At 36.1% G+C, this 15194-nt stretch overlaps 2 protein-coding genes across 2 annotated transcripts; one reads left to right on the top strand and one right to left on the bottom strand.

Moving 5' to 3' along the window:
- Positions 1-1952: 1952 nt before the first annotated feature.
- On the bottom strand, positions 1953-3627 carry zp3c (zona pellucida glycoprotein 3c). Its single transcript, XM_028458119.1, has 7 exons — positions 3501-3627; positions 3300-3403; positions 2792-2972; positions 2588-2714; positions 2414-2502; positions 2261-2334; positions 1953-2166 (listed from the first exon to the last, which is right to left on the bottom strand). Exons 1-7 carry the CDS (start codon positions 3620-3622, stop codon positions 1991-1993), a joined length of 873 nt encoding a protein of 290 aa, XP_028313920.1. The 5' UTR covers positions 3623-3627; the 3' UTR covers positions 1953-1990.
- A 1445-nt stretch (positions 3628-5072) lies between these two features.
- On the top strand, positions 5073-13514 carry LOC114470157 (ras-related protein Rab-40C-like). Its single transcript, XM_028458177.1, has 6 exons — positions 5073-5719; positions 8982-9042; positions 9112-9172; positions 10548-10625; positions 10690-10912; positions 12358-13514. The coding sequence occupies exons 1-6, from the start codon at positions 5566-5568 to the stop codon at positions 12675-12677; spliced, it is 897 nt and encodes a 298-aa protein (XP_028313978.1). The 5' UTR covers positions 5073-5565; the 3' UTR covers positions 12678-13514.
- The last annotated feature ends 1680 nt before the right edge of the window (positions 13515-15194 follow it).

The following is a 15194-nucleotide window of genomic DNA, read 5'->3' as shown; positions in this document are numbered from 1 at the left end:
ATCAGCTCCTTGTCCTGTTTTTGGAAGTCCTTCAGTTGCTTGCATTTCTCTTTTGTTTCTTCAAGCTTTTCTTGTTCAGTTGTGAGAGAGGCCTTCAAGGTGGGAATTATAGATACATGTTCAGCCTCCAGATGAGCTTTATTTTCCAGTTCCAGGGCTTGGATGGAGATTGTACGCTCAGCTGTTTCCCATAAAGCGCTGAGGCGGGAGATTTCCTCTTCTTTATGTTGAATCATCTGATTGGTTTGCTGTTGTTGAGCATGTTTTTCTGTGGCCCACTGCTCCTTCAGCACCTTAAAGTCTTCTGATGATTTCTCCAGTGTCTGTTTGAGGTGGTCAATCATCTCTCGTTTCTGCTCAAAGATGGTCTCGTTCTCCTTCTGTGTGTCTAATAATCTGGCCTTGTCTTTGTCCCACTGGTTCTGTTGGGTCTCTAATGCTTGTTGGGACTGGATCAAAGACAGTTTAAGGTTGTCATTTTCCTCCCTCAGTTGGTCAAGCACAGAAGGGTCATTTTGGACCTGAGAACATTGGAGGATGGACATTTCCATCTGCTGAGAGCCAAGGAGTGAAGTGAAACTTGGTGGGGTAATAGAGGAACCGCTCTGGCATAACTGAGTCAAGTTTCATAAAGATCTATCAATTATGAACTGGGATGAGTTTTTCAAATTTTGCCAATAATGATAGGGATTTTTTGATGTTTAAACTGATCCAGAATCAATATATTAATCTGGATCCCCTCCAAAATGTAATGGATTTAATCTTCCATGATGTACAGCAGGTGTATCAAATTCCTTGTAATTCAGGGGCCAAACACAGACTGGTTTGATCTTAAAGTGGTCCAGACTTTTGGCAGAGACGAGTCATTTCAACCTTAATGTGCCCCAGTTTATACCTCTAAATATGAATGCTATGTAAAATATGTAAGGCACAGTTTCCTTGATTATTTGACCAATTTCTATTTAATTTGGGGTAATTGTGGAATAAGAGGAAAATGGCAAGATTTTGGATAAATTTAGTTGTAAATTAAAGCCATGTAATGAGAAAACTTAGCTCTGAATATTGTAGAGTTCCATTGATTTTGTGTATTTGGGACTGAAATCTACTACTGAATGATTTGGAAATTTACACGATTCTCATTTTATTTTAAGTTTTGCCTACAGTGCCACATTGGACTCACTGAAAGGCTGGATTTGGCTCTCGGGCTTTGAGTTTGACACATGTGGTGTAGGGTCTGTTTTTGTTTAAAACATTGTCAAGATCATGCTTTTAACATAATTCTGTTAAACGCTGGTGAAAATACTTGGGAGGTTAAAAACCAGTGCAGGTTGCAGCAAAAAGTAAAATACTTGAAGATTTGACTGGCACCTGCTAACGCCTGGAGCTGAGCACATTATCAGTGACATTTCATAACTGCATTGGATGAGAGCCTGCTACAAAAATATAACAGGAAACATGAGACCGCTGTGAAGAATTCACAAACTGCTTCATGGATACTGGGACTAATGGCTCCTTCAGAGAAATGAACCAGTTTGCATCAGGTTCTTTGATTCACAAAATTGCTGTTTTTTCCTATTGCACTTTTAAACAAAAAAAGAAAAAAAGTAATGGCCTGGTGTATTAAATGCACTGTAACAAATTATTCCCATATTCTGCTTTTGAATTACTGTGAGAAGATAAACATGAAACCAACACGCAGTTTCATGTGATATTTATAAGGCTTCTGGATGTGTGGCTGGAAACTAAGACTTGCATCATCATTGGTCACGTGAGTTTTTTAAAGAGCCACTCATGGTGCACACAACTGCTTCACATTTCCAGATGGTCAATGTTGAGATTATGTAGCTAAACGTGATTAATTACATACACTTGTAACATTAAGACACACTTGTTTACAGTTCACTTAGTGTCAGTATTTTTAGAATAGGGGAAAAAAAGAAAGGAGTCAAATATTAACAAACGTCATTTAATTAAAAGTCTCGAGGACAAGTCAGTAATCGTGGTCCCAATTTTCTAGAAAGTCTTCATGGTCGGCCCCACCAGCACCCATTTCAAATGGAACAACTTCTTGTGACTTCATCCTGGGAGCAACCGAGACGCTCTTCGTTTCATCTTCACTGGTCAAACCAACCTTCCAGGAAGGAGTGGTGATGAAACTTCTGGGAGCTGGAGAGAAGAAATTCAAAACAAAAGCAAATGTAACATTTGAAGATTGAACTAAAACATTTTGCAGTTTTAAGAATTAATCAGTTTAGCAAACCTTTGGCCTGGGCTGATGGGCAGGTCGATTCACAGCAAGCGCATACAGAATCTGCACCATGGAGCTCCTTCCATCTAAATTATTTATACAATAAATCTAATTTAACCAGTGAAAAAGGTCACCAAGTCCTCATGGTTTGGTTGTCCAACTCACGTTTTTGAGGTCGAATCATAATTGCATGCTTTTAAACTTGGCGTTGGCATGTGAGAACCCACAGTGATCTCACAGTGCATGTAGATTTGCTAAAACAAAAAAAAAAAAAAAAAAAAAGTGCAACTTTTCTCAACTTGCATTTTTCTGAACAGTAGTGGCTCAAAGTCATGCTACCTGTGATGTGGTGGTTGAAGAAGAAGAACTCCTAAAAATGAAGGCAGCCACACTGAATCTCTGGACCATCTTTAAGCCACATTTAAGGAATTTGGATTCTGCTGACACCTTGCCATCAACCATACAGCTGCAAAGAGAAACCACCCAATTGATTGACATCAAAGATAAAAAGCCATAGTTAGGAGCCAAGAACCTAACATTTACCCTTGGTTGTCAATAATTGTATATCTAGGACTGGAGTTGGGGTTTTGGGAGGCAGTCATGTAGCACTTGTTGATGTATAGTCTCTTATCTCCAGAGTGCGACACATCAGGTCCACTGGCCTGGAAGAACATCAGCTGGCCCAAGGTGTAGGATCTGGTGCCAAGAATGTTTTTGCCCGATGCTTGAAGAGGCAAAGAATCAAGTTCAGACACATAAACAGCATCATGCAATTGAACAGTTCAAAAAGCCAAGTGGGTGACAAACCTCGGGAAAAAAAAATAAATCTCATTGCACTGAACTTACAGAAACACTGTCTGCCATTAATCTTTGAGATGTTCTACATTAGCAGTTAAACAAATGCAACAAACTTAATTTACAAGCCACATTATACCCTAAAACACTAAACTGGACCCATCCCTACAGAGAGAAACATTTCCTTCACTATGCTCTTGCAGTTTTTTAAAGAGAAACCTGCATAATGAGAGAAAGTCTTATTTGACAAGCCTACCATCTTGAGGGGTGATGACGAACTTGCTTTTTGATTGGAGTTGCCTGTACACTGTTCCTCCTCGCAGTTGAGGATGGAAACCAACTTTGTAGGAATGAAAAAAGCTGCAGGGAAGGAATATGAGAGTTAGCCAAGACAGTGAGCTTTGGTTAATTCAAGGGTGTCCAAGCATTTAAAAGAAAAATGTTTAAGAAGACTCACCGGGGAAATTTACAGAATATTGTTGTTTCAAACGGCAATTCCCTCAGAACAGGAGCATCTAGGTTGTAGCTGAGCTTAATGCTGATTATTAAACAGCCTTTATTACTCTGAAACACATGCATCAATATTTTAGTCTTTAGGGATGAAAGCACCATAGAGGACTTCACCAACCTGTTTCTTGAAACCACATTTGGACGACAGAAGGTAGAGAAGGTAGTAGTGGTCATTGGTACCCTCATTGACTGGACAGCTACCCAGTTTCAAACGTTTGTAAGCATCCCGAGACTTGAAAAGATCCCTTTTGACTCGCACATACATTCTGTCCACATGGCACAAAACTTCAATCCTCTTGGCTTGGTCCGGGTGGCTCCTGGAGGTGGCACCTTGAGGGTTGAGTAGCATTTGCTTTACTGACTCGGGGAGGGGTCGGACACCTTTTTCTGGCCTGAAAAGTGCGGTGTTGTCAGCGCCAGTGGCAATTACATACTCAGGCAACTGCAAGGGCTTTGTGACTGGCCTGCTGTGCCAGTGTCTGGGTTTGGCAGCAGGAGTTTCTTCTGGTTCTTCCTCCTTCACATTCTCTAATAGTTTCTCCCACTCTACGTCAGGATCTTGAGAAAGTACACCAGAATCAGCTTTGTCTTTTAACTCAGAACAACAAGCAGATGAAAAAAGCAGGATTAAAATCCTAGCAGGTGTCGACCCCATTTTGACGGCAGTAGCTTGCTGGCTAACTACCTCCCACCACTGACGACTCCTGACCTAAAGAAGCACAACACCACCTTCTCAGCTGGCTTTTGTATTCTGGGCTCATTGCAGGACTCCCACAGGTGTTTCGAATGCCAATCAGGAACAGCCAATTAGTGGTGAGCAGTAAGGAGTAATTTTTTTTAGTATAAAAAATAAAGTTATAATCATATCTAATAAAGTTTGGGATCTCTTCAGTCCAGTCTCTTCAGTCCCTTAAGAAAACATTAACCTAAAAAGACTGACCAATCGGATACATTTTCCAATTAGGAAAACTGACAGAACAGATGAAATTATTAGGTGCAGAATACTAGACAAGTTGTTAGACAAGATAACATAATAAACTGAGTACACGAAGACAGAACAATGACTTACTCAGCTCCATTAAAAGTTACCAAAACCCATACATCTTTTGGTATATGCCCAAAATAAAGTGTCTTTAAGAAAAATCCTCAATCAAACCTGTATTTTTTTCACCCATTGGCAATTACTGTACAAATACACACAAATACTGTATCTGAAATATGTGTTGTTTTTTTTATGACAAACGTGAACTCTTGAAAAAAGTCCTTGTTAAAATATTAAAATGACAGAAATATTTATAGATTTGAAGAAAAAAAAAAAATCTTTTTAGCGTATCTCTAAAATATTTGCATTTGAGTTTTGAGATACATATCAGTTATTTTGCAGAATTTTGTATCCTGCAGTACAGAAAAAAATATTTATCATTGATAAAATCAGGCAGGCTGTAAGTGTGTAATAATAATAATAATGATAATACATTTTATTTTGAAACGTGCATCCTGGATATTACGCACTCGTGACGTCACTGTCAGGTGGTTTTTACAGTAAGCTAACCTGTGAACGCGATGATTGAAAACCCATTGTTGACATTTTCTTCATAAACACAGTTAAGTAGTTCAATTTAGGTGTTGCAATTGTCGAGTTCATGTTGTGCATTTTTCATTTTACATTTTCGGTGATTAATTAAATGCGCAGCTGCCGTTATTGTTAGCAAAGCAAAGCTAGCATCCAGTGTTGTTTGGAATAATAACAACGTGTAAATAACAACCAACGGAGTCAGAGCACGAGTCATCCTGACAACAGAGGAGCACACGTTACATATGAGAATAAATTACGCCAGATGTCATTTATTTATTGTGATTAATGTTATCGTAGTAGAGTCGTAGCAAGTTAGCACACAAGCTAGCAGTGAAGCTAACGTCAGGAGGACCAGTCCAAGCCTCTCAGGACCGTGTCCTACTGAGCTCTTCTGTGGATTCCTGAGCTTAAAGGAGCCCCGTGTGGATCTGAACCAATGCGGGGGATGATGGGCACCCAGAGCAGCCCTGTAAAGAGCTACGATTATCTGCTGAAGTTCCTCCTGGTGGGAGACAGCGACGTGGGAAAGGGAGAAATATTGGAGAGTTTACAGGATGGATCTGTGGAGTCTCCATACGCTTACAGCAGTGGTGAGGATTCTGATTTTCATCTCTACATCAGTGTTTCCAAAACTTTATTGCCCCATGTACTCCTTAGCCCTTATTTCTCAGGCCATGGCTATACATACGGAAACGTATGAATAGACCAGAAGTTTATTCATACGCAGCGCCCCTCATTGGCCAGTTTAGGTGACGTGATAGGTGCACCACGTGACTTAAAGTTCCTTCAGTTTTATTTTATCTCATATTTATTTTTACTCACCCGCTAACCCTTTTATTTTAGCCCTAACCCTAAAATAGGAATTATTCTAAAATGTTTTTTTTGTAATGTTTTTTTAAAGGTGGAATTTGCCGTGTTAAATATGTTAAAATGAAAAAAATATATATGACAAAAGCGGGATTCGAACCCACAGCAGCAGAAGGGAAAAGTCTTGAGTCAGGCACCTTAGACGACTCAGCCATTCTGGCACGGTGACATTACGCTTATGTAGAAAATATCCAGAAAACGTACGTTTCCGTATCAATGGTCCCGGGGTCTATTGATATGTTTACGTCTTTTTATACGTTTACGGCTATTGTCTATTGATACGTTTATGTATCAATAGACATTTACGTATCAATAGACACTTTGGTATTTATTTGTGTCTACAGGCTCGTCTAAACTCTTTCCTGTGTCTTGTCCAACATTAATCTTCAATGTAGGCCTTTTTATTCATTTATTTTTGATGTTTTGCTCGTTTTAGAATTTGAACTTCACCCGTTGGTGTATTTGAAAGAGTTGTGCCACAAATCATTATGAGTCGTGGCTATTGATACGGAAACTTATAAATAGACTGCCAGTCTATTAATATGCAGCGCCCCACATTGGCCAGTTTAGGTAACGTGATCGGTGCACCATGTGACTTAAAGTTCCGTCAGTTTTCTTTTAGCTCATATTTATTTTTAGCTACCCCTTTTATTTTAGCCCTAACCCAAACCCAGGAAATACCCTAAAATGTTTATTTTTTTTGTATATGTAATTTTAAAGGTAGAATTTGCCGTGTTAAATATGTTAAAATGAAAAATATATATGACAAAAGTGGGATTCAAACCCACATTAGCGGAAGAAAGGATCCTTAGACCACTCGGCCATTCTGGCATGGTGAAAAAACACAGGCACATACGCTTATGTAGAAAAGGTCCAGAAAACGTACTCGTTTCTGTATCAATAGACACTTTGTATATTATTTATTTGTGTCTAAACTCTTTCCTGTGTCTCATCCAACATTAACCTTGAATTTAGGCCTTTTTATTAATTTATTTCTGATGTTTTGCTCAGTTTAGAATTTGAACTTCACCTGTTGGTGTATTTTAAAGAGTTGTGCCACAAATTATTATTGATGGATGAGGAAAAAAAACAAAAAACTATAATGATTTGAAAAATGAACTGTCAAATGTGTGTAATCTGTGTACATCCTGAGAGGTGTTTAAGTACCCCTAGGCGTACATGTACCCCAGTTTGGGAACCACTGCTCTACATCATTTGAACCTTTGCTCAGTGTGCTACAGCAGGGGTTCTCAAACTGTTTTGGCTGTTCCCCACTTTGAATGAAAGTGAACTTTTAAAGCACCATCTGCGCCATCCCCCCCCCCCCCCCCAAATAACCCTGACAAAAAACACTTTTTCAGTGAACTAACAGAACTAACAGGGAACAAGAAATTAGATTTCATTGTAAATCAAAAACTAAATTAAATTATTTATCTGTGAAAAAAATGAAACAAAAATACAGGAAATAGCGAAACAGTTTTTTTTTTTTTTTTAAATCAAAACTCAAACACTAAATAAAACTAATCAGCTGCATAAAAAAAATGTAAAAGTGCAGTAGTCAAAAATAGAGGAATGTATTTGAAATTTGTGTCAAAAAGGTTAAGAAAAAAAAAGCAAATTTATTTTTGAGGTCAGCTATTGAAAGTTTGTTTCTTGTTCCGCTCCACTTCACATGCCTACGTAAATCATTATATTTCCTCACTGCGGGATGAATAACGAATACTCTACTAAAGTGACATTTTTGCACTTGAGTTCCATGTTACATTTTGTCCATATCTAATGCAGTCTTCTTAAAACATACTTTTATCGGAGAGTCTTCCCTCATTTTATGTAACTTCTGACTTGTTTTTATGTTTCTGTTTCCTAAACTGTTTTAATTTCTGTCCAAGACTTTATATCTTTTATTTTCTGTTGTATAGCTGCCTTTGGAAAGCACTTTGTAACATGTGTTTTAATAAATGCTCTATAAATAAAGTTGATTATTATTATTATTATTATTATTATTATTATTATTATTATTATTATTATTAATAATAATAATAATAATAATAATATTTAACGATTTTGAAAAAGAAATTCTGCTACATTTCTAGGCTCATTGTTACTTTCTTTGTGTGTAGGCATTTTGTTTAGTGTTAATGATATTTATTGTCAATGATGAAATACATTTTAGAAGATTGTGCTACAGTAATGTCAATTAAGTGTCTCAGTTATAATTCAAACATGAACAAGATGTCATTACAGTTATCGTTAGGGCTGTAGTCAACCAAGGAAATGGTTGGTCGACCAAGACTATGGCACACGTAGCGATTAGTCGACCAAAAAAATGAAAAAAATAAAAATAAAAAACGGAGAATGAATGAGCTGGTGCAGAGGAGAAAGAGACGAATATTTTGTTTTGGCTTTTTGTGGTTTCGATTTGCTTTTCAACAGATAATTTATGTAATGAACCTTATTCAAGCTTTGACCAGAATCCGACAAAGCAAAAGTGAAACCTACAAGTCTGACAGACATTAGGTATTTATATCTGAATATATATATATATATACCTGAAACCAACAATTAAAACCTATTTTTTCCTCATACAAATGACATATTTACATTTGTTTTAGTGGTTAGCCTAAACAACTGTCAATGTCAACATCAGATCAGCGCACTTTGAAACAAAAGCACGTCAAACACATTAAATACATTATATTGATATTTAATCCTTATTACATATATAAGTGCATTGCATTTTTTTTTAAACGGTATTGAAACTGATGCCATTGCTGGTCGACCAATGAAAACCTTGGTCGACCACGACAGCATCGACCAACTCGTCGACTAAACGACCAGAGTTGTCCAGCCCTACTTATTGTGCACATTAATGTAACTGTCTGACTCCCATTACTCGACTATATTTTCAAACATAAAGCTCAATCCCATAAACTTTTACTTTGAAAAAATAAATTAATGATGCTAACTCACGTTGTGTGATTCTAGGAATTGATTACAAAACCACTACAATTCTGCTGGATGGGAGAAGAGTTAAACTGGAGTTATGGTAAGGTTTGAATAATGAACAAATGATATGTCATTGGTGTGTAACCGTTGTTGTTTGGGTCTTTGACAGGGACACTTCAGGACAAGGTCGGTTTTGCACCATCTTCAGATCTTACTCACGGGGAGCACAGGTGAGCTTCTTCACCCGTTCAGAGTCCATCACAGGGATAACTGATGTAGACCATCACAAACACACATTCATGCCCCCAAACCACATTAATCAAACTCAACCTTGGGGTCACGAGACACTGGGAGGGGGGTCACCAGATGCCTTTGAGAAACTAGGAACATTTCTGAACAATTTGAGCTGATTTTGCTTATTTTTACCTTTTTTCTGAAACTACACCAAACTTGCCATATTTTAATCTGTTTTCATCACTTTTCCTTGTCATATTTTTGCTCCTTTTAATGCATTTTTGCTACATTATTCCCATTTCTGACACTTTTCCATCACATTTCAATGCCTTTTCTGCACATTTTTTCAACTTTCAAGACATTTTCGGCACTTATAAACTAAGGCTGAATGATTAATTGCATTTTCGATATTATTGCGATATCATAAAATACAATTTTATTTATTTATTTATTTTTACGTATTGTCCTGTCTTGTTCGGTCCTGTTAAGTTCAGACAGTGTTTAAGAAGTGCAGTCCACATGTTTTACATGTTTCATGAAACGTGAAGTTAGTTAGATATGTTGAAGAGGTAAAAGCCACAGATTTGTTTGCTTTATTGTTGTAATCTGTGCTTTAAAATTTATATTTTATATTTATTTAAAGTTTAAATAAATCTGAAATTGTTTATATTATGAAACAGATTGATTTGTTGCTTGTGTTCATTGAAAAATACATGACAAGAGGCCCTTGAAAAAATAATTGCATAATAAATCGCAATTACATTATTTTCCAAAATCGTTCAGCCCAATTTAAAACCTTTTCCACCTAATGTCACATACAGTATGTTGACCTTGTCACTTTTAACCTCTTTTCACTTATTTTTTGCCAGATTAACCACATTCACAATTTGTCAACTGCCATTATATGCCAGTTTAAACTAAACTAACACGTTAGAGCATACATTCCGTCCCGCAGGAGAAAGTAAAAATGACTAATTAGTAAGTTACCAAACATTTCAGTCGTAGATAATATCAGCCTTTTCAAATACACAATACCAATGAAATTCCTCAAAATTTGCAGAGCTCAGTTCCCTCATGTCTTTAACACATACTGTAAGGAATGCAGGCATTTTTAATCACAAATTGTTGAATATTGTCGAGTCAAATTACTCCACAAAATTTCCCCAAATTAAATAAAGATTGGTCACAAAATTAAGGCAATTTAAGTGAAGATCTTGCAGGAACTGATATCTGTGTTGCATTACATACATTATCATTTATACGTGGAAGTTCCCCCTCGACCGTGATTAGGGGCTAGTGCAAACTAGTGCACATTAATGTGGAAAATGCTTGTTTTTAGATACACTGATACTCATGCATTTCCTTATTCAGGGAATCTTGCTGGTGTATGACATCACTAATGGATGGTCATTTGATGGCATCGATCGTTGGATTCGTGAAATTGACGAGGTTTGTGTTTGATAAATCTGAAATCTGGACCCGTGTAGATGTAATGTTTGTATATCTCTGTCAGCATGCACCAGGCGTGCCCAGGATCCTGGTAGGAAATCGCCTTCACTTGGCCTTCAAACGCCAGGTGCCGACTGAGCAGGCGAGGGCGTACGCTGAGAAGAACAACATGACCTTCTTTGAGGTCAGCCCGCTTTGCAACTTCAACGTCATCGAGTCTTTCACAGAACTTTCCAGAATCGTGCTGATGAGACACGGAATGGAGAAGTTCTGGAGGCCAAACAGAGGTTAGTCCATGGAAACGTGTTGATGTTGAAGCCACAAAGTATTTTAGTGTTTGACAATTGAAAGAAAGAAAAGGTTTTCTCAGATTGTGTAACCTGATCAATGTAGAATAAACCAATCAATCTATTTTTAAATTATGTAAAACTTTGTTGAATATTTTTTTTTACCCACACCCTTGTGCAGTATTTAGAATCATTCAATGGGCAGAAAATTGGAAACGTACATATAAGCCGAGGTAATTAGCTTCTGACTTTCAGGACCTTCATCTTTAGTAAATCCTGAGAGAACAGACCATACAGTTGTACGTCTAATCTACCTACACTGCAGTACATCCTAATACAGCCATTGGCAACTGGTGGCCCGTGGGCCAAATGCGGCCCTGGGACTCATTTTGTGAAGCCCACAAAGTAAAAATTATTATTATTCCACATGTAAAGCGTCTTTGAGTGTCCAAAAAAGCGCTATGCAAATTTGATTTATTATTATTATTATTATTATTATTAAATGACTCCAAAAAACCTAGAAAAATTAAGCAAGGGACAAAAAAAAAAAACGACACTGGATTTTCCTCTTTTTGTGGCTGCATTACACAAAATATGTATAATAATAATAGTAATAATAATAATAAATCCACAAGAAAATAGTATTTTTGTGTGTGTTTTTTATCGTTTTGTGTTTTTGTTATTCATTTTGTGTGTGGTTTATTTTTCTCGATATTTCCAGTTATTCATGTGTATTTTTGTTATTTTGTGTTCTTGAAATAATTTGTATTATTTTTTTTTTTATATATATATTTTCTGCTATTTGTGTGTTTTTGTGATAATTGTATTTATTTTTGTGGTAATTTTATTTATTTTTGTTATTTTGTGTTTTTGGAGTAGTTTTTATTATTAATATTTATTATATACTATATATATTTTCTGTTATTCATGTGGATTTTTGTTATCAATTTGTGTTTTGGGAGTCATTTTTTATGTTATTATTTTGAAATATATTTACTGTTATGTGTATTTTTGTGGTAATTTTGTGTATTTTTGTTGTACTTTTGTACATTTAATTGGATTTTTGAGCAAATTGATTTTGTCTTCTTTTTTTAAAAATAACATGTTAACGCTTCATTTATTCAGACAACTTTTTTCAAAGTTATTTCAATGTAAATTTCAAAGCAGATTTCTTAAAAACAAAGTTGTCTGAATAACACACACACACACACACACACACACACACACACACACACACACACACACACACACACACACACACACACACACACACACACACAGAATGACAACAAAAATACATACACAAACTTAATTTTGAAAACATGCAAAAAAAAAAACAACAACAGAAAATGACAATAAAAACACTCAACCCCTTTGTTGTTTCCTGTGTTAATGCTCAGATTGGTCATTATTTTAAATACTAACGTGTGACGTATGTTTTCCAGTGTTCAGTCTTCAGGATTTGTGCTGCCGTTCCATCGTGTCGTGCACGCCGGTGCACCTCATAGACAAACTGCCCCTCCCCGTGGCCATCAAGTCCCACCTAAAGTCCTTTTCTATGGCCAACGGCATGAATGCAGTCATGATGCACGGACGCTCTTACTCCGTGACCAACAGCACGGCCTCTGGCAGCGGCGGCGGGGGGGGCGGAGGCAGCAAAGGGAACAGCCTCAAGCGCTCCAAGTCCTTCAGGCCCCCCCACAGCCCCCCTAAAAACTCCTCCTCCTCGTCTTCATCCTCTAAGTCCAACTGTAAGATCTCATAGTGAGGGAGGAGCCTCTACTGGGCCTGGATCAGAGGTGTTGATGCTCTACGAGGTCACATGACCCAATGGGAGAGCGGCCAGTTATGTTCACCTTGACCTTTGACCTTTGGGACTGTCACAAAGGCTTGAGCTAGTGTGTGCTCACTGGTGCCACCTGGTGGATGTTTGTGTAACAACGCACGAGCTACCAGGGTAAACAACAACATTCATCATCATCATCATCATCATCATCACCATCATCGTCATCATCATCATCACCATCATCATCACCATCATCACCATCATCACCATCATCATCATCATCATCATAAATGAGCATCAAAGGAAGGGTTTCAAGGTGTTAATATGCGTCGTCAGTTCAGCCTGTTTTGTGATCGTTGGATGTTGTTGGATGTTCTCAAAGACCTGCTTGGACGTCATGTGACTCATAGGATTTTATGCAGAGCTCCACGCTGTGTTTTTAAAATAGGGCGCGTTTGATTTGAGTGTCACAGAGAGAGAGTAGACTACTTCTTCTTCTTCTTCTTCTTCTTCTTCTTCTTCTTCTTCTTACTTTAAAAACTGTTCAGCCTCTGAGGGTTTGATCAAAGACAATGTACTTATTTGAAATGTGCTTATTTTTATTCTTGGCCTTATTTTACAATTCTCCTGTATTTTTAGACTCATGGTAGAAGCTTGTTTTTTTAACTGCAGGTCCTTTGTTTAATACCCCCAGGTTTATATTTGTTACTCATCTTTACATTTTACTTCATTGAACTCATCTTTGTACGGAAGAGGATTAGGACCACTGGAAAAAAATACAGCAAAAAGATCAAGTAGTGGATGAAAAATTGCAAATGTCTGTCTTAATTTTGTTTAGTTTTTTTTAGTCTAATCTTTTTTTGTCTTGATTTTTTTTAAAGTCTCAACTTTTTTGTTGTCGACTTTTTTTTTTTTTGTCTTTTTTTTTTAAAGTCCTAATTATTATTATTTTTTTTAGTCTTAATTTTCTTTTTTTGTCTTTTTTTTGTCTTAAATTTTTTTTTTTAGTGCTAACTTTTTTTGTCTGAATCTTTTTTGTCTTGATTGTTTGTTTTTTTTTTGTTTTTTTTTGTCTTCATTTGTCTCAACTAGCCTAAAAATCAGAGTTACAAAGTTAAGACAAAAAAAAAAAAATCAAAACAAAAAATATTAGGACTAAAAAAATAAATAAATAAATAAAATCATTAAAAAAAACAAAAAAAAACTTGTTCTATATTTATGATTTTTTTTCTTCCTGGCCCTAATCCTCTCCATAGCTTTGAGCTTGACAGGTCTTGTTTTTTTTGTACATGCTACTAAATATTTATGAATGTAAAACGAGATTGTATAAATCAAAGGTGGAGATCAATTATTATTATTATTGTTATTGTTATTGCCTTTGTAATGCTGCTGCTCAGTGATCCACCTTCAGTTGTTTTCTTCTTTTTTTTACTGCTGTGGAATGGATGATGTTTCTGGGGCACAAAGCAAATCTTCAGAGAAATATTTTAAACATGACTCATATTTTTGTTTAATATTGAATGCAGATGCATTTCTACGTCTGTGTTTTTAAAAGCAGAGCGTGATTCATAACTGGTGCCTGTTTTCAGTGATGTAATGTGAACCATGCAATGGACCAAATGAGCTGTTAAAAACACTATGTAAACACATGATTGTTGCTGTCAGATACTGGAATTTCATTGTGTTTTCTCCCTTTGATGCAGCATTCTGTCAGAATAAAGGTTAAATATACTGATTTAGGCATTTGGTTTACATTGATTTCACACCCAGAGTTAATCCACCTCATGATGTCATTAGTAATATTGTTTAAGGGTGTCCTAATATTGGCAAAAATAAATAAAGAGTATTATTATATTATATTATATATCGCATGCATCTAAAATCTACAATATATTTGATTAATTGAGGTTTTTTAAATATGATATTCAAATGTAGAATATTCTCATGTGTAAGGTTAAAATGTATATAATCCATTGTTTAATAATGGGTCCATTTTTCTCGTACCTACTGTTGCTGACTGACTAATAATTCCAGCAAGTTAATTTTTCCTTCATTTTAAATAATATTTTAAGGTTTCATTTATTCAGACAACTTTTTTTTCAGGAAGTTTACTTTGACTGTATTTCTCAGTTTGAGTATTATCACTTTGAAAAGACTTTTAACATGTCATACTACAATAAAATAAAAGTATATTGGCAAATACTAAAGGCTACAGTATTGCCATTGTGTCGGAACATCCTTATTATCTTTGCACACCTAAAGAGTCCCACATTAATATGATTATTATTACTATTATTATTATTATTATTATATAATGGTAAACCCCTAAAATCAGAATATTTTACACATGCAAAATTTCCTCTGAACGAAACACAAAAGGAGATAAAAAAAAAAGTGATCAGTGATCATTTTTAAGCATCAAAAGAGAAGGTTTAAAATTGAATTTGAAAGCAGTGGATTTTAAATGAATATTATTGTGTGAGTTGTTAATGTTAA

This window comes from Gouania willdenowi, chromosome 1, assembly GCF_900634775.1.
Source record: "Gouania willdenowi chromosome 1, fGouWil2.1, whole genome shotgun sequence".
In the NCBI taxonomy this organism is placed as follows: domain Eukaryota; kingdom Metazoa; phylum Chordata; class Actinopteri; order Blenniiformes; family Gobiesocidae; genus Gouania; species Gouania willdenowi.
This window is presented reverse-complemented; position numbering and strand designations above follow the sequence as displayed.